Below are 27911 nucleotides of genomic sequence, written 5' to 3'. Positions count from 1 at the left end.
TCTTGATTTCTCTTCTTTATTTGAGAAAGGTTACCTAAGGCCTTGAACTATATCAATTTAATTTCACTACTGTTGATGTCTTAAAAACATGACTCATTGATTTGAGTGAAATAATTCAAACTACTTATTGCAACACATGTATTGTTCAGTTTCAATAACAGTCCTAAAACGTTGCATTACTTGGGGGTACATTGTTTTTAATGGGGCAGGGAAACTGAAAGTGCTCTGGGAACCAAATTATACCTGATTAACAATATGCACAGTTTGTATGTGGTCAAATCTTTAACTTGTAATATGTTATTCACAATAAAATGAAATAAGGTAACTAACTTGTTGAAGCTCTATTAATTGCATTTCTATCTGCAATGTTCTGACATGATATGCAGTTATCTGAACGCTCTGTTGCAGTGTATCCTCTGAACTATCTTCTGAACCCCCTGATGCAACTCATTCCATAACTTGTGCATTTCTGTAGAGCTAAATGGATTGGACAGTTGTACCCTATATGGTTTAAATTCCTCCTCAGAAGGCAATTTAATGCGGAGGGCAATTAAAATCTACATAAATTGTTTAGGGGCTAGGGATTGACTTGGAATTCATTATCAGCCACTCCCAATTTGTTCCTTGTCCCTAACCCTTTGATCTTTGCAGGTGTGTAAGCAATATGGTAGAAGCGCCACCACTAAACTGCTTGCACCTATCCAGACCCTTCAGATAATCAAAGCGCCAAGGGGTAGGGAATGAATTGGGATTGTCTCCGAGCTGCACCTCAGGTATGTGAACTGTTATGCGCCTGCCTTTCTATAGTATCTTGTATCCAATGCAGGTAGTTCCCTAGCCGGGTGTAGATGCCATACTTCCCCTTGGCGGCACACTTCTCCCCCCAGCTCACCACCCCTGTGAGGAACCAGGTCCCGCGATAGTTGACCACAAAGGGACCCCCACTGTCCCCACTGCAGGCATCCAAGCTGGCCTCCAGGTAGCCCGCGCAGAACATGTTGTCTGTGATGACCTGCTCCGTGGAGCGGATGCACTTCTGCTGGTCGACCACGGGCAGAGCGACTTTCCTCAGGAAGCGTGAGGAGCGCCCCAGGTACTGTGTGGCGCCCCAGCCTGTGACCAAGCCCCTCACATCCTCCCTCTGGAGGTGGTGGGCCAGCTGACCATTGGGAAGGCAGGCGGGCACCGCCACAGGGCTCAGCACCACAGGGGCAGAGAGGTAGATGAGAGCAATGTCGCTATCGAAGGTGTAGTCATGGAAGTGAGGGTGGACGACGACCTTCGCCACTTTGATCTTCTGCTCGTTTGGGTCGGGACGTCGCTTGTCATAGTCCCCTGTAAAACACAGACAGACAGTTTAAACGGGCACAATGGCTCATCAACATGTTGCACTTGTTGAGTTCTGAGAATATGAAATATACTTATTCATGTCACTAGGGGAGAGTGGGTAATGTATGACATTGACATTATGTCAGGATATGTTTTTGTTAGCCAGGAGGGATCCTCTGGGAGGAGAAGAGACAGTCTGGTACCAGGAACCATGACAGCTGTGAGTTTGGGAGGAGTGAGCACTTTGGGGTAGAGGTCAGAGGAAGAACAGATATCACCAAGGTTCTGTCTAGCAACAGATGCATTGGCTGTTCAGATGTGCAGGAGACTCCGAAGGAAGGGTTAAATATCAGTGCTTGTGTGAAATGTCATCTGATGCAGCTGTATTGACCCCCTGGGAGAACTTGGTTAAGCTTTCATTGTGTTAGGTTCTAATTCTCAGAGTAAAAAAACTCAACGGACACTCAAACTGCTAGAGCATTTGACAGTATGCTCACTACTTCTAAACAGTGGATCACACAGCCTCACCGATAGTCACATGGTCAGGGGTTTCCTGCATGCAGTGTGCGGCACTGACCACCCACCGCTGACTGATCAGAGTTCCCCCGCAGAAGCCATACCCATCCTCCCTCCAGAGCATGACCTGCAGGGACATGGAACAGGTAGGACTAGTATTAGGGGCCTGCCACAAACACTATTGTCATCATCATACACTACATGCATTATGATTTCTGAGATTAGTGCCTGCAGTGCCACAGGATTGTGTCAGTAGAGCTCCAATCAAGACTATCTTACTAACGGGACATTAAAATTGTATGTTTCATCAAGTTGTGGCTAAACAACGATATGGATAACATGCAGCTGGCTGGGTTTTTGGTCCATCGGCAAGATAGAACAGTCACCTCCGGTAAGACTAGGGGTGACGGTCTGTCTATTTGGTGCACAAAATCTAATATTAAGGAAGTCTCAGTTTTGCTCGCCTGAGGTAGAGTATCTCATGATAAGCTGTAGATCACATTTTTTCGTAGCTGTCTTTTTACCACCGCAAACCCGATGCTGGCACTAAGACTGCACTCAACGACCTGTGTAAGGCCATAAGCAATCAAGAAAATGCTCACCCAGAGGAGGCGCTCCTAATGGCCGGGCACTTTAATGCAGGGAAAATTAAATCCATTTGACCTAATTTCTACCAGCATGTTACATGTGCAACCAGAGGAAAAAATACTCTAGACCACTTTTACTCCACACACACACAGAGATGCTACAAAGCTCTCCCTCCCCCTCCATTTGGCCAATCTGACCATCACGCTATCCTCCTGATTCCTGCTTACAAGCAAAAACTAAAGTAGGAACTACCAGTGACTTGCTCAATAAGGAAGTGGTCAGATGATGCAGATGCTAAGCTACAGGACTGTTTTACTAGCACAGACTGGAATATGTTCCGGGATACTTCCGATGGCGTTGAGTACACCACATCAGTCACTGGCTTCATCAATAAGTGCATCGATGATGTCATCCCCACAGTCACTGCACGTACTTACCAGAAGCCATGGATGACAGGGAGCATCAGCACTGAGCTAAGGGGTAGAGCTGCCGCGTTCAAGGAGCGGGACTCTAACCCGGACGCTTATAAGAAATCCGACAAACCATCAAACAAAGCGTCAATACAGGACTAAGATTGAAACATACTACACTGATGCTCGTCCGACATGGTAGGGCTTGCAAACTATTACGGACAACAAAGGGAAGCACAGCCGAGAGCTGCCCAGTGACACGAGCCTACCAGATGAGCTAAATAACTTCTATGCTCGCTTAGAGGCAAGCAACACTGAAGCATGCATGAGAGCATCAGCAGTTCTGGACAACTGTGTGATCACCCTTTCCGCAGCAGATGTAAGACCTTTAAACAGGTCAACATTCACAAGGCCGCGGGGCCAGACGGATTACCAGGACGTGTACTCTGAGCATGCGCTGACCAACTGGCAGGTGTCTTCACTGACATTTTCAACCTGTCACTGAGTCTGTAATATGTTTCAAGCAGACCAATGTAACCTGCCTAAATGACTACTAACCTAGTGTACTTACGTCTGTAGCCATGGACTGGCTGGTCATGCATGGCTCATAACACCATTATCCCAGAAACCCTAGACCCACTCCAGAAACCCTAAACCCACTAATTTGAATACCGCCCCAACAAATCCACATATGCAATCTCTCTTGCACTCTACACTGCCCTTTCCCACCTGCATAAAAGGAACACCTACGTGACAATGCTATTAATTGATTACAGCTCAGCGTTCAACACCATAGTGCTCTCAACTCAGCTAAGGACCCTGGGACTAAACACTTCCCTCTGCAACTGGATCCTGGACCTCCGGACGGGCCACCCCCAGGTGGTAAGGGTAGGCAACATCACAACTGCTACGCTGAAACTCAACACAGGTGCCCCTCAGGGGTGCTTGCTCAGTCCCCTCCTGTACACCCTGATCACCCATGACTATGGCCAAGCACGACTCCAACACCATCATTAAGTTTTCCGACGACACAACAGTGGAAGGCCTGATCACCGACAAGGATGAGATGGCCTATAGGGATGTCAGAGACCTGGTAGTGTGGTGCCAGGATAGCAACCTCTCCCTCAAAGTGATAAAGACAAAGGAGAAGATTGTGGACTACAGGAAAGGAGGACCGAGCACGACCCCATTCTCATTGATGGGGCTGTAGTGGAGCAGGTTGAGAGCTTCAAGTACCTTGGTGTCTACATCACCAACAAACTAACATGGTCCAAACACACCAATACAGTCTTGAAGAGGTCACGATCAAACATTTAACATTTACATTTAAGTCATTTAGCAGACGCTCTTATCCAGAGCGACTTACAAATTGGTGCATTCACCTTATGACATCCAGTGGAACAGTCACTTTACAATAGTGCATCTAAAACTTAAGGGGGGGGGGGGTGAGAGGGATTACTTATCCTATCCTAGGTATTCCTTAAAGAGGTGGGGTTTCAGGTGTCTCCGGAAGGTGGTGATTGACTCCGCTGTCCTGGCGTCGTGAGGGAGTTTGTTCCACCATTGGGGGGGCCAGGGCAGCGAACAGTTTTGACTGGGCTGAGCGGGAGCTGTACTTCCTCAGTGGTAGGGAGGCGAGCAGGCCAGAGGTGGATGAACGCAGTGCCCTTGTTTGGGTGTAGGGCCTGATCAGAGCCTGGAGGTACTGAGGTGCCGTTCCCCTCACAGCTCCGTAGGCAAGCACCATGGTCTTGTAGCGGATGCGAGCTTCAACTGGAAGCCAGTGGAGAGAACGGAGGAGCGGGGTGACGTGAGAGAACTTGGGAAGGTTGAACACCAGACGGGCTGCGGCGTTCTGGATGAGTTGAAGGGGTTTAATGGCACAGGCAGGGAGCCCAGCCAACAGCGAGTTGCAGTAATCCAGACGGGAGATGACAAGTGCCTGGATTAGGACCTGCGCCGCTTCCTGTGTGAGGCAGGGTCGTACTCTGCGGATGTTGTAGAGCATGAACCTACAGGAACGGGCCACCGCCTTGATGTTGGTTGAGAACGACAGGGTGTTGTCCAGGATCACGCCAAGGTTCTTGGCGCTCTGGGAGGAGGACACAATGGAGTTGTCAACCGTGATGGCGAGATCATGGAACGGGCAGTCCTTCCCCGGGAGGAAGAGCAGCTCCGTCTTGCCGAGGTTCAGCTTGAGGTGGTGATCCGTCATCCACACTGATATGTCTGCCAGACATGCAGAGATGCGATTCGCCACCTGGTCATCAGAAGGGGGAAAGGAGAAGATTAATTGTGTGTTGTCTGCATAGCAATGATAAGAGAGACCATGTGAGGTTATGACAGAGCCAAGTGACTTGGTGTATAGCGAGAATAGGAGAGGGCCAAGAACAGAGCCCTGGGGGACACCAGTGGTGAGAGCGCGTGGTGAGGAGACAGATTCTCGCCACGCCACCTGGTAGGAGCGACCTGTCAGGTAGGACGCAATCCAAGCGTGGGCCGCGCCGGAGATGCCCAACTCGGAGAGGGTGGAGAGGAGGATCTGATGGTTCACAGTATCGAAGGCAGCCGATAGATCTAGAAGGATGAGAGCAGAGGAGAGAGAGTTAGCTTTAGCAGTGCGGAGCGCCTCCGTGATACAGAGGAGAGCAGTCTCAGTTGAATGACTAGTCTTGAAACCTGACTGATTTGGATCAAGAAGGTCATTCAGAGAGAGATAGCGGGAGAGCTGGCCAAGGACGGCACGTTCAAGAGTTTTGGAGAGAAAAGAAAGAAGGGATACTGGTCTGTAATTGTTGACATCGGAGGGATCGAGTGTAGGTTTTTTCAGAAGGGGTGCAACTCTCGCTCTCTTGAAGACGGAAGGGACGTAGCCAGCGGTCAGGGATGAGTTGATGAGCGAGGTGAGGTAAGGGAGAAGGTCTCCGGAAATGGTCTGGAGAAGAGAGGAGGGGATAGGGTCAAGCGGGCAGGTTGTTGGGCGGCCGGCCGTCACAAGACGCGAGATTTCATCTGGAGAGAGAGGGGAGAAAGAGGTCAGAGCACAGGGTAGGGCAGTGTGAGCAGAACCAGCGGTGTCGTTTGACTTAGCAAACGAGGATCGGATGTCGTCGACCTTCTTTTCAAAATGGTTGACGAAGTCATCTGCAGAGAGGGAGGGGGGGGAGGAGGATTCAGGAGGGAGGAGAAGGTGGCAAAGAGCTTCCTAGGGTTAGAGGCAGATGCTTGGAATTTAGCGTGGTAGAAAGTGGCTTTAGCAGCAGAGACAGAGGAGGAAAATGTAGAGAGGGAGTGAAAGGATGCCAGGTCCGCAGGGAGGCGAGTTTTCCTCCATTTCCGCTCGGCTGCCCGGAGCCCTGTTCTGTGAGCTCGCAATGAGTCATCGAGCCACGGAGCGGGAGGGGAGGACCGAGCCGGCCTGGAGGATAGGGGACATAGAGAGTCAAGGGATGCAGAGAGGGAGGAGAGGAGGGTTGAGGAGGCAGAATCAGGAGATAGGTGGGAGAAGGTTTGAGCGGAGGGAAGAGATGATAGGATGGAAGAGGAGAGGGTAGCGGGGGAGAGAGAGCGAAGGTTGGGACGGCGCGATACCATCCGAGTAGGGGCAGTGTGGGAGGTGTGGGATGAGAGCGAGAGGGAAAAGGATACAAGGCAGTGGTCGGAGACTTGGAGGGGAGTTGCAATGAGGTTAGTGGAAGAACAGCATCTAGTAAAGATGAGGTCGAGCGTATTGCCTGCCTTGTGAGTAGGGGGAAGGTGAGAGGGTGAGGTCAAAAGAGGAGAGGAGTGGAAAGAAGGAGGCAGAGAGGAAAGAGTCAAAGGTAGACGTGGGGAGGTTAAAGTCGCCCAGAACTGTGAGAGGTGAGCCGTCCTCAGGAAAGGAGCTTATCAAGGCATCAAGCTCATTGATGAACTCTCCGAGGGAACCTGGAGGGCGATAAATGATAAGGATGTTAAGCTTGAAAGGGCTAGTAACTGTGACAGCATGGAATTCAAAGGAGGCGATAGACAGATGGGTAAGGGGAGAAAGAGAGAATGACCACTTGGGAGAGATGAGGATCCCGGTGCCACCACCCCGCTGACCAGACGCTCTCGGGGTGTGCGAGAACACGTGGGCGGACGAAGAGAGAGCAGTAGGAGTAGCAGTGTTGTCTGTGGTGATCCATGTTTCCGTCAGTGCCAAGAAGTCGAGGGACTGGAGGGAGGCATAGGCTGAGATGAACTCTGCCTTGTTGACCGCAGATTGGCAGTTCCAGAGGCTACCGGAGACCTGGAACTCCACGTGGGTCGTGCGCGCTGGGACCACCAGAGTAGGGTGGCCGCGGCCACGCGGTGTGGAGCGTTTGTATGGTCTGTGCAGAGAGGAGAGAACAGGGATAAACAGACACATAGTTGACAGGCTACAGAAGAGGCTACGCTAATGCAAAGGAGATTGGAATGACAAGTGGACTACACGTCTCGAATGTTCAGAAAGTTAAGCTACGTAGCAAGAATCTTATTGACTAAAATGATTAAAATGATACAGTACTGCTGAAGTAGGCCAGCTGGCAGTGGGTGCGTTGTTGACACTACACTAATCAAGTCGTTCCGTTGAGTGTAATAGTTTCTGCAGTGTTGCTATTCGGGGGCTAGCTGGCTAGATATCAGTGTTGTTTACGTTACGTTGCGTTAAAAGAACGACAATAGTTGGCTAGCGAACCTAGAAAATCGCTCTAGACTACACAATTATCTTTGATACAAAGACGGCTATGTAGCTAGCTATGTAGCTAGCTACGATCAAACAAATCAAACCGTTGTACTGTAATGAAATGAAGTGAAAATGTGATACTACCTGTGAATGCGACCGGGTTGTTGAGTTCTATACAGAAGACGTTGGCTAGCGTTGGCTAGCTAGCAGAGTCACCTACGTTAAGGACGACAAATAGCTGGCTAGCTAACCTCGGTAAATTAAGATAATCACTCTAAGACTACACACTCTAAACCTAAACTACACAATTATCTTGGATACGATGATACGAAGACAGCAAAGACAGCTATGTAGCTAGCTAACACTACACTAATCAAGTCGTTCAGTTGAGTGTAATAGTTTCTCCAGTGCAGCTAATCAGTGGACGTTAGCTAGCTGGCTAGTGAAGACTACGTTAGGACGGCGAAATGCGATAATTACGCAATTATCTTTGATACAAAGACTGCTATGTAGCTAGCTGAGAAGAAATTGCTAAGATTAGACAAATCAAACCGTTGTGCTATAATGAAATATAATGAAAAAGTTATACTACCCGCGGGAGCGAAGTGCAGATGCGACCACTCGCTCCAACCGGAACCGGAACTCTATTCCCCCTGAGGAGACTTTGGTATGGATCCTCAGATCCTCAAAATGTTCGACAGCTGCACCATCGAGAACATCCTGGCTGGTTGCATCACTGCCTGGTATGGCAACTGCTCGGCCTCCGACCTCAAGGCACTACAGAGTGCAGTGCGTACGGACCAGTACATCACTGGGGCCAAACTTCCTGCCATCAAGGACCTCTATACCAGGCGGTGTCAGAAGTAGGCCCTAAAAATTGCCCACGCTACGGCATGGCAAGCGGTACCGGAGCGCTAAGTCTAGGCCCAAAATGCTTCTTAAAAGCTTCTACCCCAAGCCATAAGACTCCTTAACAGCTAATCAATTTGCTACTCAGACTATTTGCATTGTCCCTCCCACCACCATGTTTATGCTGCTGCTACTCTCTGTTTATTAGTCATGCATAGTCACTTTACCTCTACCTACATGTACATATTACCTCGACCAAACCTGTGCCCCCGCAGATTGACTCTGTACCGGTACCCCCTGTACAAAGATTCACTTCTGTTTTTATTTTCGTAAATAATAATTTCAGTTTATTTTAGTAAATCATTTCTTAACACATATTTTTCTTCAACTGCATTGTTGGTTAAGGACTTGTAAGTAAGCACTTCACTAACACCCTTTTGTATGTGGTACATGTGACAAACAACATTTGATGTAGTAACCAAGAAAGTGTTAAACAAATAATAATATTTTAGATTATTTAAAGTAGCCACCCTTTGCTTTGATGACAGCTTTGCACAGTCTTGGCATTCTCTCAACCAGCTTCATGAGGAATACTTTTCCAACAGTCTTGAGTTTCCACAGATGCTGAGCCCTTGTTGGACTGCAGAGTGAAGGAAAAGCAGCTGACTCATCCCAAACCATCTCATTTGGGTTTAGGTCGGGTGATTGTGGAGGCAAGGTCATCTGATGCAGCACTCCATTATTCTCCTTGGTCAAATAGCCCTTGCACAGCCTGGAGGTGTGTTTTGGGTCATTGTCCTGTTGAAAAACAAATGTCCCACTGAAGCGCAAACCAGATGGGTTGGCATAATACTGTGGTAGCCATGCTGGTTAAGTGTGCCTTGAATTCTAAATAAATCACCTACAGTGTCACCAGCAAAGCACCCCCACAACATCACACCTACTCCATGTGGCAATCATCCGTTCACCTACACTGCGTCTCAAAGACACGGCGGTTGGAACCAAAAATCTCAAATTTGGACTCATCAGGCCAAAGGACAGATTTACACCAGTCTAATGTCCATTGCTTGTGTTTCTTGGCCCAAGCAAGTCTCTTATTATTATCGGTGTCCTTTAGTGGTGGTTTCTTTGCAGCAATTTGACCATTAAGGCCTGATTCACACAGTCTCCTCTGAACAGTTGATGCTGATATGTGTCTGTTACTTGAACTTTGTTTGAGCTGCCATTTCTGGAATGAACTTCTCCTCTGCAGCAGATGTAACTCTGCGTCTTCCTTTCCTGTTGCAGTCCTCATGAGAGACAGTTTCAACATAGCGCTTGATGGTTCTTGTGACTGCACCTGAAGAAACTTTCAAAGTTCTTGAAATTTTCCAAATTGACTGACCTACGTCTTAAAGTAATGATGTATTGTCGTTTCGCTTTGTTTATTTGAGCTGTTCTTGCCATAATATGGACTTGGTCTTTTACCAAATAGGGCTATCTTCTATATTCCACCCTACCTTGTCACAAGACAACTGATTGAGCAAAGAAAGTAGAAGAAAGAAACCTGTTAATTTAAATTCATTCCAGGTGACTACCTCCTGAAGCTGTTTGAGAGTATGCCACAAGTGTGCAAAGCTATCAAGGCAAAGGGTGGCTACTTTGTAGAATCTCAAATATAAAATACTTTAACACTTTATTGGTTACTACATTATTTCATAGTTTTGATGTCTTCACTATTATTCTACAATAATAAAAAAATTAACACCCTTTAATGAGTAGGTGTCCCCAAACTCTTGACTGGTACTGTATTTATAAAAAATAATGCCACCTCGTCGCTCTGTGTTGTAGGCCTACCTGCCATGGGCTTCCTCCCTGCCTCTCCAGCTGTCCTCCCACTATCCGGTTGTCTTCATTAACACCCTCCATGTATTCAGTGCTGTTCCCACCTGGCTGGGTTGAGTTAATCCCAGAGAGTCTGGAAGTTGAGTTCCCTTCTACCTCCATGGAGATGTTGAGGTTCCCGTCAGAGTTGCGGAGGGTCAAGGCCTCGGACTCGTCCAGCAGAGAGCGATGCAGGGAAGCCTCACTCTGCTTCTTCCCACAAGGGAACGCCACTGGCAATGAAAATGTACAGTACAGGAAAACCATAACTATCCAGAGCATATGCCTCTAGAGACTGTAAAGAAATAGGTGATTTGTTTTTCAGTGCTTTGTCTACCTGCTTCAGAGCAGGTCTTGCCGTCCTCATCTAACTGGTAGCCCTCTGCACAGCTGCACTGGACCCCTGTGGTGCGCTCCTGGTTGGTGCAGTAATGTAGACAGCCACCATTCTTAAACTGGCACTCAAACACCTCTGGGGGAACAGAACAAGTTTCAACAGAATGGCCATTTTGTGGTATTAGAAGAGTAGAAAAGAATTGACTCCTAAATTGTATTTTATTGAGCAGGCAATTAGCTCTTCTTTTTTTAACCTGAAGGATCCTACAGTATCAATCAAAATTAGCGTACAAATACCTCCTACTATAAGTACAGTAATTAGTTTGCCAGCGAGTTTTATAAACAATTCTATTGTTTAGATAGGGCATTCAGACCCCTGGACTTTTTCCATATTTTGTTACGTTACAGCCTTATTCTAAACAGTGCATGTCAGAACAAGAATCAAGCTATGACAAAGGATTTGTCCGAAAGAGACAGGATTGTGGTGAGGCACAGATCTGGGGAAGGTTACCAAAACATTTCTACAGAATTGAAGGTCCCCAAGAACACAGCAGCCTCATCATTCTTAAATGGAAGAAGTTTTGAACCACCAAGACTCTACGTAGAGCTGGCCGCCCGGCCAAACTGAGCAATCGGGGGGGAAGGGCCTTGGTCAGGGAGGTGACCAAGAACCGGATGGTCACACTGACAGGACAACCATCTGTGCAGCACTCTAGCAATCAGGCCTTTGTTACAATGTCCAGACGGAAGCCACTACTCAGTTAAAAGGCACCTGAAAGACTCATCTGGTCTGATGAAACCAAGATTGAACTATTTGGCCTGAATGCCAAGCGTCACGTCTGGAGTAAACGTGGCACCATCCCTATGGTGAAGCATGGTGGTGACAGCTTCATGCTGTGGGGATGTTTTTCAGCGGCAGGGACTGTGGGAAAGATCGAGGGAAAGATGAACGGCGCAAATACAGAGATCCTTGATGAAAACCTGCTCAAGAGTGCTCATGACCTCAGACTGGGGCGAAGGTTCACCTTCCAACAGGACAACGACCCTAAGCATACAGCCAAGGCAACGCAGAAGTGGCTTTGGGACAAGTCTCAATGTCCTTGAGTGGCACAGCCGGACTTGAAACGGACTTGAACCCAATCGAACATCTCTGGAGTGACCTGAAAATAGCTGTGCAGCGAAGCTCCCCATCCAACCAGACAGAGCTTGAGAGGATCTGCAGAGAAGAATGGGAGACACTCTCCAAATACAGGTGTGCTACGCTTGTTGGGTCATACCCAAGAATACTCAATGCTGTAATCGCTGCCAAAGGTGCTTCAACAAAGTACTGAGTAAAGGGTCTAAATACGTATTATAATTTTGATTTCCCAAAAATCTGTTTGCAATGTTATTATTGGGTATTGTGTGTAGATTAATAGATAAAAATAATTTTGAATAATGGGGTCTGAATACTTTTGTAATATGTTGGTTTTCCCTTAGATGGGAGCAAAATGTGAAAGCAATGTGGAGAGTTCACATTACACTCATTCAACTACGAAAAGGGTTGTACAGTAACTTCTGCAAGTGGTTTTCCAACAACTGTCCTGTAAATTGTCCAGTGAGGTTACATTCACAAAATAATCTGCCGTGCCACAACAGTTGGGACGTGTTGTACAATGATTGTAGACCAGAGGAGGCTGGTGGGATTAGCTATAGTGGGATGAGCTATAGGAGGATGGGCTCATTTTAATGACTGGAATGGAACAGAGTCATATGTTCGATACCGTTCCATTTATGCCATTGCAACCTCCTATATTCCCTCCCATTTGCCACCTCTGTTGTAGACGTGCCAGTGTGAACGGCACCAGTCCTGTAACAAAGCAATATTCAGTGTGGATTCCAGTCTATGACTGGGAGGTCCAGGGTCATGTAATTCAGGAGGTGAGAGTTTATAGACACAGGAAAACAGATGTATTATGACTGAGTAAAACCATACCTATTGCACAGGTTTTCCCATCGTAGCGTGGGGGACACAGACAGAGGTATCCATCCCGATCGATGGTGCAGATTCCTCCATTCTTACATGGGTTGTAGTGGCAAGGATTTAGATCTAATTCACAATTCATACAGAGACATCTCATCACAAGCGTTCCTTTTAAGTGACAATGCGGATTTCTGATATTTTCAAAACTGAAAATAATCTAATGAAGCAATACGGTACTCACTCTTATACCTATACCAAAACTCCATCTGTAAGATAAAACAAAAGGGATATACAGTCAGTTTAAATGTGGTATTTTGAGTTGTATGCACTTTAGCCTACTCCTCTGACTATCCTGTCATGTAAGAAGGCCTGGTTACTTACACCTTGCATTAACACGTGAGCGGGGGTTTAGGGTCATGAAATATTTTGTGAATGAAGGGCGGGTGGGTTGAATAAAGAGAAAACAATGCATAAAAAAATCCATAAATGTATACATTCTTGTGCAATTCATATCTATAGGCTACATTGAGGTTTTCTTTAATTATTTTTTATCTGCCATTAGTGGGTAAGCTTAACAGTGGGTTTTGACCAGAGTCATAGCTCGCTAGTTGCTCTTGCTAATGTTCTTTTAAAAGAGGCTTTCTCACTTTGATGACAGACTGGCTAAACTGAGAAAAGTCCAGGAACAGTGGTCCAAAACTCATAACATGCATGTTAGCTTATTATTAGTTGTAATATATTAATTCATGCTATGTCAATGTGTTTTTAGAAGGGAGTGTACTAATCTTATGAAGGCATCTGTAAATCATGTGCAATGAAGTGTATGAGGAAGACTCTCCGGAAAATCTGTCTCCCTCCAGCAGGTGACGTTTTTCGTCCATCAAGCAAGGACTATTTGTATGGTCAATGAGTGTCGTATTTGGTCAACAAAAACAATGGTTATTTGATCGAATAGAAGTTGTTTCGATGCATATTCCGACCATTTCTCTTCATTGAATATAGGTGGTTTATGTCACCAACACTCATTGAATATTCAAAAAATGATTACAATAATGAGATGTATCCACCAATCCAAAGAAAGAATAGGAAGCTAGACAGCCCTCTGCTGCTTTGTAACTCCCCAGTGTTAGGTTAAGGAGAGACATTTTTAATTCCACCTTTATTTAACCAGGTAGGCCAGTTGAGACAAGTTGTCATTTACAACTGCGACATGGCCAAGATGAAGCAAAGCATTGCGACAAAAACAACACAATAGAAAAAGCAATATACAGTGTGTGCAAAATGAATTAAAGAGGTAAGGCATTAAATAGGCCAATAGTGGTGAAGTAATTACAATTTAGCAATTTACACTGGAGTGATATGTGCAATTAGAAAATACTGATGTGCAAAAGAGTAGAAAAACAAATATGGGGATGAGGTAGGTAGGTAGTTGGTTGGATGGGCAATTTACAGATGGAGCTGCAGCGATCGGTAAGCTGCTCTTACAGCTGACACTTAAAGCTAGTGAGGGAGATATGTCTCTAGCTTCAGTAATAATTTTTGCAATTCGTTCCAGTCATTGGCAGCAAAAAACTGGAAGGAAAGGTGGCTAAAGGTGGTGTTGGCTTTGGGGATGACCAGTGAAATATACCTGCTGGAGCGCGTGCTACGGGTGGGTATTGCTATGGTGACCAGTGAGCTGAGATAAGGCGGAGCCCTACCTACAAATACTTTTAGATGACCTGGAGCCAGTGGGTTTGGCGACAAATATGTAGCGAGGGCCAGCCAACGAGAGCATACAGGTCGCAGTGGTGGGTAGTATATTGGGCTTTGGTGACAAAACGGACAACTTGATATACTGTCAACATGTATCTTGTCAGTACATCAATATATCTTTGGCAGTATTCATGAAATAAAATAGCTTAATTTTACAGACACAGTGGTAGTAAAGTACTGTATGCTTTAATTTAGAGAAGGCTATTTTTCAGTAACTTCAATTTCAAATCAAATCAAACACATGCCGCGTTTACATAACATGGCACGAGGTAAACGGCAAACCGGATGTCATTGTTTTCAATGAGAGCACGACGATAAATACTGTTGAGGCTGGCGGTGAATGCCGCCACGGCAGACAGGACTTTCCGCCAAAGTCATATTTTTCCTGCTGTAGTGTTGTTTAATATACCATAGCAATACATACCATCGCACTGGCTTGCTTTTGCCATCACCCTCTTTCTTGCTTTTTTATCCCGCTATGCCAACAGGTATGACGGTTTTTGCGTCCCTCACCTAAACGCAGCATTTACAGGCCAAGAAAGCAACCCAATAGAGCGACTGTGGTTGGTTACTCTCCATCGACTCAAGTCAGAGAAAAGAGCAGGACCAAAGAGTGGAAAGGGAGATATACATTCTGAGACAGCCAAGAGAGTGCTTCATTGAAGACTACCTCCAGAAAAATAAGCATTCCCTTGTGTTGGTTCCATGTCTTGCAGGTAAGTTTCAACCAGTGTTTAACAGAACATACTTTTAAATAAAACATTATTAATCAGGGTTGGGCTCTATTCAGAATTTTGAAATGGACTCATTCGAATTGAATTGGCCACAGGATATAGAGTTTGAGTGACAGGAAGTAGCATTTAATTCAGTCAGAGATACTGGATATAATGAATAGATCCTTATGTCTCTGCCCAAACAATAGGAATTTCAATAAAATAAATTCCATTTACTTTAATAAAAATTTGATATCTTGTTGACCACTTCAATTCAAACTCAAGATTTTAATTGGAATTTGAGGCATTTTCAATTAAAATCTGAATTGAGCCCAACCCTGGTAAATCAAATCAAATCAAATGTTATTTGTCACATACACATGGTTAGCAGATGTTAATGCGAGTGTAGCGAAATGCTTGTGCTTCTAGTTCCGACAATGCAGTAATAACCAACGAGTAATCGAGCTAACAATTCAAAAACTACTGCCTTATACACACACAAGTGTAAAGGGATAAAGAATATGTACATAAAGATATATGAATGAGTGATGGTACAGAGCGGCATAGGCAAGATGCAGTAGATGGTATCGAGTACAGTATATACATATGAGATGAGTATGTAAACAAAGTGGCATAGTTCAAAGTGGCTAGAGATACATGTATTACATAAAGATGCAGTAGATGATAGAGTACAGTATATACGTAAACATATGAGATAAATAATGTAGGTTATGTAAACATTATATTATGTAGCATTGTTTAAAGTGGCTAGTGATATATTTTACATAAATTCCCATTATTAAAGTGGCTGGAGTTGAGTCAGTGTGTTGGCAGCAGCCACTCAATGTTAGTGGTGGCTGTTTAACAGTCTGATGGCCTTGAGATAGAAGCTGTATTTCAGTCTCTCGGTCCCAGCTTTGATGCACCTGTACTGATCTCGCCTTCTGGATGATTAGCGGGGTGAACAGGCAGTGGCTCGGGTGGTTGTTATCCTTGATGATCTTTATGGCCTTCCTGTGACATCGGGTGGTGTAGGTGTCCTGGAGGGCAGGTAGTTTGCCCCTGGTGATGCGTTGTGCAGACCTCACTACCCTCTGGAGAGCCTTACGGTTGTGGGCGGAGCAGTTGCCATACCAGGCGGTGATACAGCCCGACAGGATGCTCTCGATTGTGCATCTGTAGAAGTTTGTGAGTGCTTTTGGTGACAAGCCGAATTTCTTCACCCTCCTGATTAGTAATATACTATGTTTTCCATTTAGGATATGCACAGTTTGATGGTCAAGAGTGACGGAGGCCTCGAACTGGACAAAGATTTTTTATTTAAATGAGTCCGACGCAAAGGATATACTACACTCCGGAGACCAGGCCCAAATCCCAGTCATTTGCGTGAAGAAAAGGCGGAGATACAGAGGGGGAAGGTCGGGGTGCCTTGTTAGGATTCATAAGCGAGTTAATAAATCAACATTACCATCGGGTTCTATTGGCCAACGTGCAATCACTGGAAAACTCGATCTGAGGTTGAGACTATCCTACCAACAGGACAATAAAAACTGTAATATATTTTGTTTCACCGAGTCATGGCTGAACGACAACACGGAAAATATAGAGCTGACTGGGTTTTCTGTGCATTGACAGGACAGAGCAGCTACGTCTGGTAAGACGAGGGGTGGGGATGTGTGTCTATTTTTCAATAACAGTTGGTGCGCAATGTTTAATATTAAAGAAGTCTTGCGGTATTGCTTGCCTGAGGTAGAGTACCTCATGATAAGCTGTAGACTACACTATCTACCAAGAGAGTTCTCATCGATATTATTCGTAGCCGTCTATTTACCACGACAAACTGATGCTGGCACTAAGACCACACTCAATGAGCTGTATAAGGCCATAAGCAAACAAGAAAATGCTCATCCAGAACCGGCGCTCCTAGTGGCCTGGGACTTTAATGCAGGCAAACTTAAATCTGTTTTACCTAATTTCTACAAGCATGTTACATGTGCAACCAGAGGGGAAAAAACTTCTAGACAACCTTTACTCCACACAGAGATGCATACAAAGCTCTCCCTCCATTTGGCAAATCTGACCATAATTCTATCCTCCTGATTCCTGCTTACAAGCAAAAACTAAAGCAGGAAGTACCAGTGAATCATACAATACGGAATTGGTTAGATGACGCGGATGCTACGCTACAGGACTGTTTTGCTAGCACAGACTGGAATATGTTCCGTGATTCATCCAATGGCATTGAGTATACCACCTCAGTCATCGGCTTCATCAATAAGTGCATTGACGACATCGTCCCCACAGTTGACCGTAAGTACATATCCCAACCAGAAGCCATGGATTACAGGCAGTGTTCGCATCGAGGTAAAGGCTAGAGCTGCCGCTTTCATGGAGCAGGACACTAATTCAGACACTTATAAGAAATCCCGCTATGCCCTCAGACGAACCATCAAACAGGCAAAGTGTGAATACAGGACTAAGATTGAATCCTACTACACTGGCTATGACGCTGGCAGGATGTGGCAAGGCTTGCAAACTATTACGGACTACAAAGGGAAACCCAGCCACGAGCTGCCCAGTGACGCAAGCCTACCAGACGAGCTAAGTGCCTTCTATGCTCGCTTCAAGGCAAGCAACACTGAAGAATGCATGAGAGCACCAGCTGTTCCGGACGACTGTGATATCACCTTCTCTGTAACCGATGTGAGCAAGACCTTTAAGCAGGTCAACATTCACAAGGCCGGAGGGCCAGATGGATTAACAGAGTGTGTACTCAGCATGCGCAGACCAACTGGCAAGTGTTTCACTGACATTTTCAAACTCTACCTGACCGAGTCTGTAATGCCCGTGTTTCAAGCAGACCACCATAGTCCCTGTGCCCAAGAATGCAAAGGTAACCTACCTAAATGAATAAAGCCCCGTAGCACTGACATTGTTTAGCCATGAATGGCTCACGAACAGTGAGCTGCCCTGAATCTATTAAAACTTCTATTTCACTAACTTCACATTTTAGAGAAATGGGTGAATCCTTCTCTGCCTACGGATCTTTGGATTTTTACTCTTGGCCTGGCACAAGTAATGTTGAGATATTCACACTGGCCCAACTTAGATTGCTTGTCAAAGGATATTTGATACAATGTAAACTTTTGGAACTTTAACCATTTGCATGAATTAACATAGGTTTGAATGAGATCCATAGGAATACACTGGTTGCTATTCAAAATTGTCCTGCTCCTTGGTTAATCAAGCTATAAGACAACTTTAAAACGTTCAGGCTATCCTAACTTCAAATTCTCTAAAAACCTTTATAAACTATAAAAAAATGAATTGGCACAAAATATCACACCAACAGTAACGCTTGATCTGTTCAAGCTAGAGACACCAACCAAATAACATGTTCAGGCTATCCTAACTTCATCAATTATAACCAGGGTTTGGAACAAATTATTTTCCCATTTTCATTCTGAACAGAACCATTCTTTTTAAAATTCAGTTCCACTGTTCCGACCAGCAAAATTAAGTTCTGAACCGGTTCTAACAACAACAAGTTCTGGTTTATATCATTCCTTTCTGTTTCTGTTAAACCTCTGAAGTATATATATATTTTTTACATTTAGGTCAACATTAAACTACTTCACCAATCAGATAGAGCAGCTTGCTGTGGAGCAGGTAAGCGATTTAATATGTATAGGAAAGTAGTTAAAAGCAAATTGTACCACCTCCCAGCTGCCCACTGCACTGAGGCTAGGAAACACTGTCACCAACGATAAATCCACTATACTTGAGAATTTCAAGAAACATTTTTCTACGGCTGGCCATGCTTTCCACATGGCTACCCCTACCCTGGTCAACAGCCCTGCACTCCCCACAGCAACTCGCCCAAGCCCCCCTCATTTCTCCTTCACCCAAATCCAGATAGCTGATGTTCTTAAAGAACTGCAAAACCTGGACCCCTACAAATCAGCCGGGCTAGACAATCTGGACCCTCTATTTTTTTTAATTATCTGCCGAAATTGTTGCAACCTCTATTACTAGCCTGTACAACCTCTATTTCGTATCGTCTGAGATTCCCAAAGATTGGAAAGCTGCCGCGTTCATCCCCCTCTTCAAATGGGGAGACACTCTAGACCAAATTGCTACAGGCCTATATCTATCCTACCCTGCCTTTCTAAGGTCTTCGAAAGCCAAGAAAACAAACAGATTACCAACCATTTAGAATCTCACCGTACCTTCTCCACTATGCAATCTGGTTTCAGAGCTGGTCATGGGGTGCACCTCAGCCACGCTCAAGGTCCTAAACGATATCATAACCGCCATCGATCAGAGACATTACTGTGCAGCCGTATTCATCGACCTGGCCAAGGCTCTCGATTCTGTCAATCACCACATTCTTATTGGCAGACTCAATAGCCTTGGTTTCTCAAATGACTGCCTCGCCTGGTTCACCAACTACTTCTCTGATAGAGCTCAGTGTGTCAAATCGGAAGGCCTGTTGTCTGGACTTCTTGCAGTCTCTATGAGGGTGCCACAGGGTTCAATTCTCGGGCCGACTCTCTTCTCTGTACACATCAATGATGTCACTCTCGCTGCTGGTGATTTTCTGATCAACCTCTACGCAGACAACTTTGGACACTGTGTTAACAACCCTCCAGGCAAGCTTCAATGCCATACAACTCTCCTTCCGTGGCCAATTGCTCTTAAATACAAGTAAAACTAAATGCATGCTCTTCAACCTATCGCTACCTGCACCTACCCGCCTGTCCAACATCACTACTCTGGACGGCTCTGACTTAGAATACGTGGACAACTACAAATACTTAGGTGTCTGGTTAGACTGTAAACTCTCCTTCCAGACCCATATCAAACATCTCCAATCCAAAGTTAAATCTAGAATTGGCTTCCTTTTTCGCAACAAAGCATCCTTCACTCATGCTGCCAAACATACCCTTGTAAAACTGACCATCCTACCAATCCTCGACTTTGGCGATGTCATTTACAAAATAGCGGCTAATACCCTACTCAACAAATGGGATGCAGTCTATCACAGTGCAATCCGTTTTGTCACCAAAGCCCCATATACTACCCACCATTGCGACCTGTACGCTCTCGTTGGCTGGCCCTCGCTTCATACTCGTCGCCAAACCCACTGGCTCCATGTCATCTACAAGACCCTGCTAGGTAAAGTCCCCCCTTATCACAGCTCGCTGGTCACCATAGCATCTCCCACCCGTAGCACACGCTCCAGCAGGTATATCTCTCTAGTCACCCCCAAAACCAATTCTTTCTTTGGCCACCTCTCCTTCCAGTTCTCTGCTGCCAATGACTGGAACGAACTACAAAAATCTCTGAAACTGGAAACACTTATCTCCCTCACTAGCTTTAAGCACCAACTGTCAGAGCAGCTCACAGATTACTGCACATGTACATAGCCCACCTATAATTTAGCCCAAACAACTACCTCTTTCCCAACTGTATTTAATTCATTAATTTATTTTGCTCCTTTGCACCCCATTATTTTTTATATCTACTTTGCACATTCTTCCATTGCAAAACTACCATTCCAGTGTTTTACTTGCTATATTGTATTTACTTTGCCACCATGACCTTTTTTTGCCTTTACCTCCCTTCTCTCTTCATTTGCTCACATTGTATATAGACTTGTTTATACTGTATTATTGACTGTATGTTTGTTTTACTCCATGTGTAACTCTGTGTCGTTGTATCTGTCAAACTGCTTTGCTTTATCTTGGCCAGGTCGCAATTGTAAATGAGAACTTGTTCTCAACTTGCCTACCTGGTTAAAAAAGGTGAAATAAAAATAAATAAAATAAAATATTGATAGCCCCTCAATGGCAAGGCAAGCTCTGTATAGCGCAGATCACTCTCCTGCTATATGACGAGCCTTGTCAACTACCGTTATTAAGTAGACGGTGTGAAAGAAGCCGGCGAAGGGGGTGGCTGCCGTTTTATGGGCTCTTAACCAACCGTGCAATTTTGTTTTGTTTTTCATATTGTTTAACTTATTTTGTACATTATTGGATTTGACATTTTGAACATTGAGATATTAAATAAATGATAGGAAATAAGCTTAGAATCAAAGGAGAAAGAGACTGGGCCTCTCTAGAAAGACAGATAGCTGTCGAATGTGTTGGGGGACGGGAGCAGTGCACCGTGTTGATACAGGGGAGACAGATGGACATCTGTGGATTAGATGAAGGAGGGGTTGAGGTCAGGAGGTGAGGACAGATTCCCTTAAGTGAATAATAAGGGTTTGGTATCCTGTTACCCTCTTTCTGTTGAACCATAAGATGTAAGGATTGGGGAGAAGGCTTGTCTTAAGTAGGATGTATATAACTGATGGAGAGAAATGTCTTGGTGTCTGAATACAGCTGTACAGAACCTTTGGGAAGAATTAAACTTGGTTAAAGCTTCTCTAGTGTCCGTGAGTTATTTACTCTGAAAAATAAGAACCTAACAACATAATTTTGCTGCTACTGTCTCTTAACACCGAAAAGAGCTTCTGGACAGTGATTACTCACCTTGAACTGGACAACAAAAAAAATATGAGTCGGTACTATTGGCCAATGTACTATCGCTGGATAATAAATTGGATGAACTACAAGCACGTATATCCTAGCAACAGGACATTAAAAACAGTACTATCTTATGTTTCACCGAGTCGTGGCTGAACGACGACATGAAAATAACATATGCTGCTGTTCTATCGGCAGGATAGAACAGCAGCTTCTAGTAAGATAAGGAGTGGCGTTCAATGTATATTTGTAAACAACAGCTGGTGCACGATATCTAAAGAAGTCTTGAGGTTTTGCTCGCCTGAGGTAGAGTATCTCATGATAAGCTGTAGACCACACTATCTACCTAGAGTTGTCAACTATATTATTCGTAGCTGTCTATGTACCATCACAAACCAATGCTGGCAATATGACGGCACTCAATGAGCTGTATACGGCCCTAAGCAAACAGGAAAAAGTTAACCCAGGGGCGGCACTCCTTGTGGCCAGGACTTTAATGCAGGGAAACTTAAATCCGTTTTTACCTCATTTCTACATGCATGTTAAATGTGCAAAAAGAGGGAAGAAAACAATACACCAGTGGTTCCCAAACATTGATAGTCCCGTACCCCTTCAAACTTTCAACCTCCAGCTGTGTACCCCCTCTAGCACCAGGATCAGCGCACTCTCAAATGTTGTTTTTTGCCATCATTGTAAGCCTGCCACATCACACACTATACGATACATTTATTAAACATAAGAATGAGTGGGAGTTTTTGTCACAACCCGGCTCGTGTGAAGTGACAGAGCTCTTATACGACCAGGGCACAAATAATAATATAATAATCAATAATTTTGCTATTTATTTAACCATCTTTCATATAAAACCTTGTTTGTTCATTGAAAATTGTGAATTACTCACCGCAGGTTAATGCGATGGGTGTGCTTGAAAGGATGCACATAACTATGCAATGTTGGGTTGTATTTGAGGGAGTCTGTCTTAAATCATTATCCACACACAGTCTGTGCTTGTATTTAGTTTTCATGCTAGTGAGGGCCGAGAATCACTCTCACATAGGTGCGTGGTTGCAAAGGGTATCAGTGTCTTTACAGCGCGATTTGCCAAGGCAAGATACTCTGAGCGCATCCCAATCCAGAAATCTGGCAGTGGCTTCTGATTTAAATCCAATTTTCACAGAACCGCCTGATGCAATTTTGATGAGGCTCTCTTGTTCAGATATAGGTAAGTGAATTGGAGGCAGGGCATGAAAGGGATAATGAATCCAGTTGTTTCTGTCATCTGTTTCAGGAAAGTACCAGGTGCTTCGCTATATCACATTTGACAATGTCCGTAAGCATGAGTTAATTTGAACACAAAAAAATCATACAATGATGGAAAGACCTGTGTGTTGTCCTTGTTAATACAGACAGAATTTTGTCCCGCACATTGTATAGAGTTGCGTAGAGTCCCTGAATTCTAAGATTCAGATCATTCAGACGAGAGAACACATCACCCAGACGTCATCATGCAAGCGGTCAGACAAGTGAAAATTATGGTCAGTAAAGAAAACTTTAAGCTTGTCTCTCAATTAAAAAAATACATGTCAGTCCTTTGCCCCTTGATAGAGCATTTCTGTATGTTGTAAAAGCGTTACATGGTCGCTGCACGTCATTTCATAGTGCAAAAAATACACGAGAGTTCAGGGACCTTGCTTTAACAAAGTTAACCCTTTTCACTGTAGTGTCCAAAACGTCTTTCAAGCTGTCAGACATTCCCTTGGAAGCAAGAGATTCTGGTGGGTACTGCAATGTACCCAAATGGCATCGGGAGCAACTGCTTGAATGCGCGTTACCACTCCACTATGTCTCCCTGTCATGGCTTTTGCACCATCAGTACAGATGCTCACATGAGCAGCATCTACGTTTTGCTACATATGGACCGTTAGTGGAATTCCTGCGAGAGAGTAATGGTTAATGTGATTGGATGTTAATTATTTGACTAGGCTACCTGTATTTGACATTGTGTTGTTATTTCGCTGAACACTAGATGGTTTAATTTGATTTTTGGCAGTGAAACGAGGCTATTCAGGTGAGAAAAAAAACCTCACCCAAATGTATAGCCACGTTGGAAAATATAAATGGACTGTTTGAAAATGTGAAGAAAATAAATGTCGTACCCCCGACGGCATTGCGCGTACCCCAGTTTGGGAATACCTGCTGATCACCTTTACTTCACACACAGATATGCGTACAAAGCTCTCCATCGCCCTCCATTTGGCAAATCTGACCAGAATTCTATCCTCCTGATTCCTGCTTACAAGCAACAATTTAAGCAGGAAGCACCAGTGACTCGATCAATAAAAAAAGGGTACACCACATCGGTCACTGGCTTCATCAATAAATGCATTGATGACGTCGTCCCCACAGTGACTGCACATACATACCACAACCAGCAGCCATGGATTACAGGCAACATTCGCACTGAGCTAAAGGTTAGAGCTGTCACTTTCAAGGAGCGGGAATCCCACTATTCCCCCCGACGAACCATCAAACAGAGGACTAAGATCGAATCCTCTACACCAGCTCCAACGCTTGTCTGATGTGGCAGGGCTTGCAAACTATTACAGACTACAAAAGGAAGAGAGAGCTGTTCAGTGACACGAGCCTACCAGATGTGTTAAATAACTTCTATGCTCACTTCGAGGCAAGTAAACCTGAAACATGCATGAGAGCATCAGCTGATCTGGAACAACTGTGTGATCACGCTATCCGGAGCAAATGTGAGTAAGACCTTTAAACAGGTCAACATACACATACGGATTACCAGGACGTGTACACCGAGCATGCGCTGACCAACTGGCAAGTGTCTTCACTGACATTTTCAACCTCTTCGTGTCTGTAATACTAACATGTTTCAAGCAGACCACCATAGTCCCTGTGACCAAGAACACTAAGGTAACCTGCCTAAATGACTACCAACCCGTATCACTCACGTCTGCAGCCATAAAGTGCTTTGAAAGGCTGGTCATGGCTCACATCAACACCATTAACCCAGAATGCTATTCATTGACTATGGCTAAGCGTTCAACACCATAGTGCCCTTAAATTTCATCACTAAGCTAAGGTCTATGGGATTAAACACCTCCCTCTGCAACTGGATCCTGGACTTCCTGACGGGCCTCCCCCAGTTGGTAAGGGTAGGTAACAACACAACTGCCACACTGATCCTCAACATGGGTGCCCCTCAGGGGTGCGTGCTCAGTCCCCTCCTGTACTCCCTGTTCACTCCAGTCGTGAAGAGGGCACGACAAAACCTATTCCCCCTGAGGAGACTGAAAATATTTTTTGGCATGGGTCCTCAGGTCCTCAAAAGGTTCTACAGCTGCACCCGAGAGCATCCTGACCGTTTGCATCACTGCCTGGTATGGCAACTGCTCGGCCTCCGACCTCAAGAGACTACAGAGGGTAGTACGTATGGCCCAGTACATCACTGGGGCCAAGCTTCCTGCCATCCAGGACCTCTATACCAGGCGGTGTCAGAGGAAGGCATAGACTGCTTTCTCTGCTACCACACGGCAAGCGGTACCGGAGCGCCAAGTCTAGGATCAAGAGGCTTCTAAAGAGCTTCTACCTCCAAGCCATAAGACTCCTGAACATCTAATCAAATGGCTACCCAAACTTTTACGCTGCTGCTACTCTGTTATTATCTATGCATAGTCACTTTTAAAAACTCCACCTACATGTACATATTACCTCAATTACCTCGACTAACCGGTGCCCACGCACATTGACTCTGTACCGGTACCCCTGTATATAGCCTAGCTATTATTATTTTACTGCTGCTCTTTAATTATTTGTTACTTTTATTTCTTATTTGTAGGTATTTTTCTTAACTTATTTTTTCTTAACTGCATTGTTGGTTAAGGGCTTGTAAGTAAGCATTTCACTGTAAGGTGTATTTGGCGCATGTGACATAACATTTTAGTTGATCTGCTGACCCAAGCAAACAGAGAGATTTTCATGGCCCTCTGTGTCCAGAACGAACGCTGTGCAAAACTTGGGTAGGGCGAGAGCTTTGAGCAAAAGCAAACAACTCCCCCTGCAAGGGGAGGCCTTTCTCTCGTCAACGGTTATGTGGAAGCTATTATATTGGCCTATAAAAGCAAGGGTTTATAGCCTCCAGAGGGCCTAAGGGCTAACTCCATCATTTACATTACATTTAAGTCATTTAGCAGACACTCTTATCCAGAGCGACTTACAGGTATGGCTACCTCTTGGGGACTGTTCAAAGGCATCTCCTTGCATGAGATTTGCTATATGGCTTGTTGAGGGATGCCCTCATACTTTTATGTGGTTCTATCGACTAGCTGTCACTGCACCCTCTTTTGTGCATATTGTCCTTAGCGTCGGGACCTCCAAGAGTTGATATTGAGAGTACCTGGCTTCGGCGAGCGTGTGCGATATGGGAGTTGGTCTTATCACATTAGTGAGATGTCAAAACAAATAATTGAAAGTGAACTAAAGGCTACTTGTGTAACCCCAGTCCTCTGATATTATGAGTGAGACATCTAACCACATTCACCTAACTTGCAAGCTCAGACGTCAGGCGGGTGACTCTTTAGTATGAGGTGAAGGGCTTCGATAGACAGACGTATATGATTGGTTCTTCAAGCTACTTAGGAGATTCTGGTTAATTCCACTAGTGAGATGTCTCACTCATAATATCAGAGAACCGGGGTTACGCAAGTAACCTTAAGTTTGTCTTCCAGTCAAGATGATCCAATCACTATCTAATCAAGGCTCGGTGAGTCTACACATGATATTAAAATGTATCTCTTATTGGTCCACTGTGACCAGATGAGGGCATAATCTGGACATAGGACACATGTTAGCGCAAAGTATAAACAGAGCGTTCATAAGCTCTGGTCCAGGGCATCAGTGCGCATTCCCTCGACCAGAGCTTTCTTGTGATGGCGCTGTTCTAGTACCGTCTTCTCCTTGGTCTGGAAGATCTCGGCAGCCTCCTCCTGGGAGCAGGTTTCCTCATAGCACTCCCGCTCCAGGTTGCCGGGCATCATCTCCTCAAGGAAGAAGTTGGCCCTGGGCCGCCGGGGCCCTCGGAGCAGCTGCTCTGCATCCCTCTGCTCCAGAAACACTGGGTACAACAGAGTAGGGTGAAGTCGCCACTAGACGTTGATCTTGAATCAATTTAGCATTTTCCCACTTATGGTTAAAGTTAAGATTGGGGGAGGGGAAGCTGATCCTAGATCTTTACCTAGGGGAAACTTCACCCCAGAGCGGGCACAATGCTTTAGTCCTGTGTGAATCAGTTGGTAAGGGCATGACACTAACAATGGCAGGGTTTTGGGTTCAATTCTCGCAGTGATCACAACACATAAAACATGTCTGTTAAGTGGCATTCATATTCAATACTGACATCTGCAACCCAGACATTGACAAGGGCCTCAAGAGCAGAGATTTGCTGGTTTTAGTTGTGTAGCTTAATCATATCACTGAATTTAGTTATATTTTAATGTATGACACCCATCACAAATGTAAATATCTCAATAAGTATCTAGTAAGCTGGAATTGTAGTGGTTTAATTAAAGATTGCAAATACAGTACAATAAATGGGCACGTTCCACTCTGACTACAAGGTGAGGTGTTACCTTTTGATTCATACAGGGAACAGACAGAAACCAGAAGTACTGTAAGGAGCCAACCGTCAGACTGTGACATTCCTCCGCTCCAGGTAGAAGTTGAAGGGGTGAACTGGGATCAGCTAGACTTTTCTGTGTGGACACAAGTATACAAAATGGTAAGAAAGGCAGGAACTGGAATAGTAAACCAGGACTGCTATATCCATATTACCACATAGAATTTCCTTGGTAAAACAACCAAATTGACAGCGCTAATCCTTTTGCAGTTTGTGGTCTGAATTTCTGAGAATCCTATTGTTGTCTTTATTTAATCAGTGTCCATGTAGTACATACTTTAAGATATCTACTCTGTGCCTGGAGCACACATTACCCCTTCAGATTACTAATCAAGATGTAGTTATGAGAAATAACCTACCGTTTTCTGTGGGTGTCTGCTAAAATGGTGGCTTTTCCCCACAAGCTCGGATATTGATCTTTAACGTGAATCTAAATGTTGACATAGTGAATCATTGGCACTGGCCAGGGCAGCGTTCAAGGCACTCAACAGTTTTGCGCTATTCATCATAATATTCATTTATCATGTCTGCTTCTAAAGTATCATGAGACTGAATGTCTTAATGAAAAAAATAATAATTCTGCCATAGTTCTAAAGTGTGGTCAGGGAAGCCGTATATATGTTAAAAACAATGTTGGACCTTAAATTTATGAACTAAACATTTTTAAACATGGC

The 27911-nt window shown here is 44.7% G+C and overlaps 1 protein-coding gene across 1 annotated transcript; it reads right to left on the bottom strand.

Annotated features, from left to right (window-relative positions):
• LOC123994829 (coagulation factor IX-like) lies at positions 1–27688 on the bottom strand. The gene is made up of 9 exons (XM_046297848.1): positions 27597–27688; positions 27191–27313; positions 26510–26676; positions 12783–12807; positions 12554–12667; positions 10580–10714; positions 10216–10475; positions 1858–1972; positions 1–1335 (listed from the first exon to the last, which is right to left on the bottom strand). The coding sequence occupies exons 2-9, from the start codon at positions 27258–27260 to the stop codon at positions 770–772; spliced, it is 1452 nt and encodes a 483-aa protein (XP_046153804.1). The 5' UTR covers positions 27261–27313; positions 27597–27688; the 3' UTR covers positions 1–769.
• Between the last annotated feature and the right edge of the window lie 223 nt (positions 27689–27911).

The sequence above is a fragment of the Oncorhynchus gorbuscha genome, linkage group LG14 (assembly GCF_021184085.1).
Source record: "Oncorhynchus gorbuscha isolate QuinsamMale2020 ecotype Even-year linkage group LG14, OgorEven_v1.0, whole genome shotgun sequence".
NCBI classification, from domain to species: domain Eukaryota; kingdom Metazoa; phylum Chordata; class Actinopteri; order Salmoniformes; family Salmonidae; genus Oncorhynchus; species Oncorhynchus gorbuscha.
The sequence above is the reverse complement of the archived record's forward strand: the minus strand, read 5'-3'. Positions and strand labels throughout refer to the sequence as shown.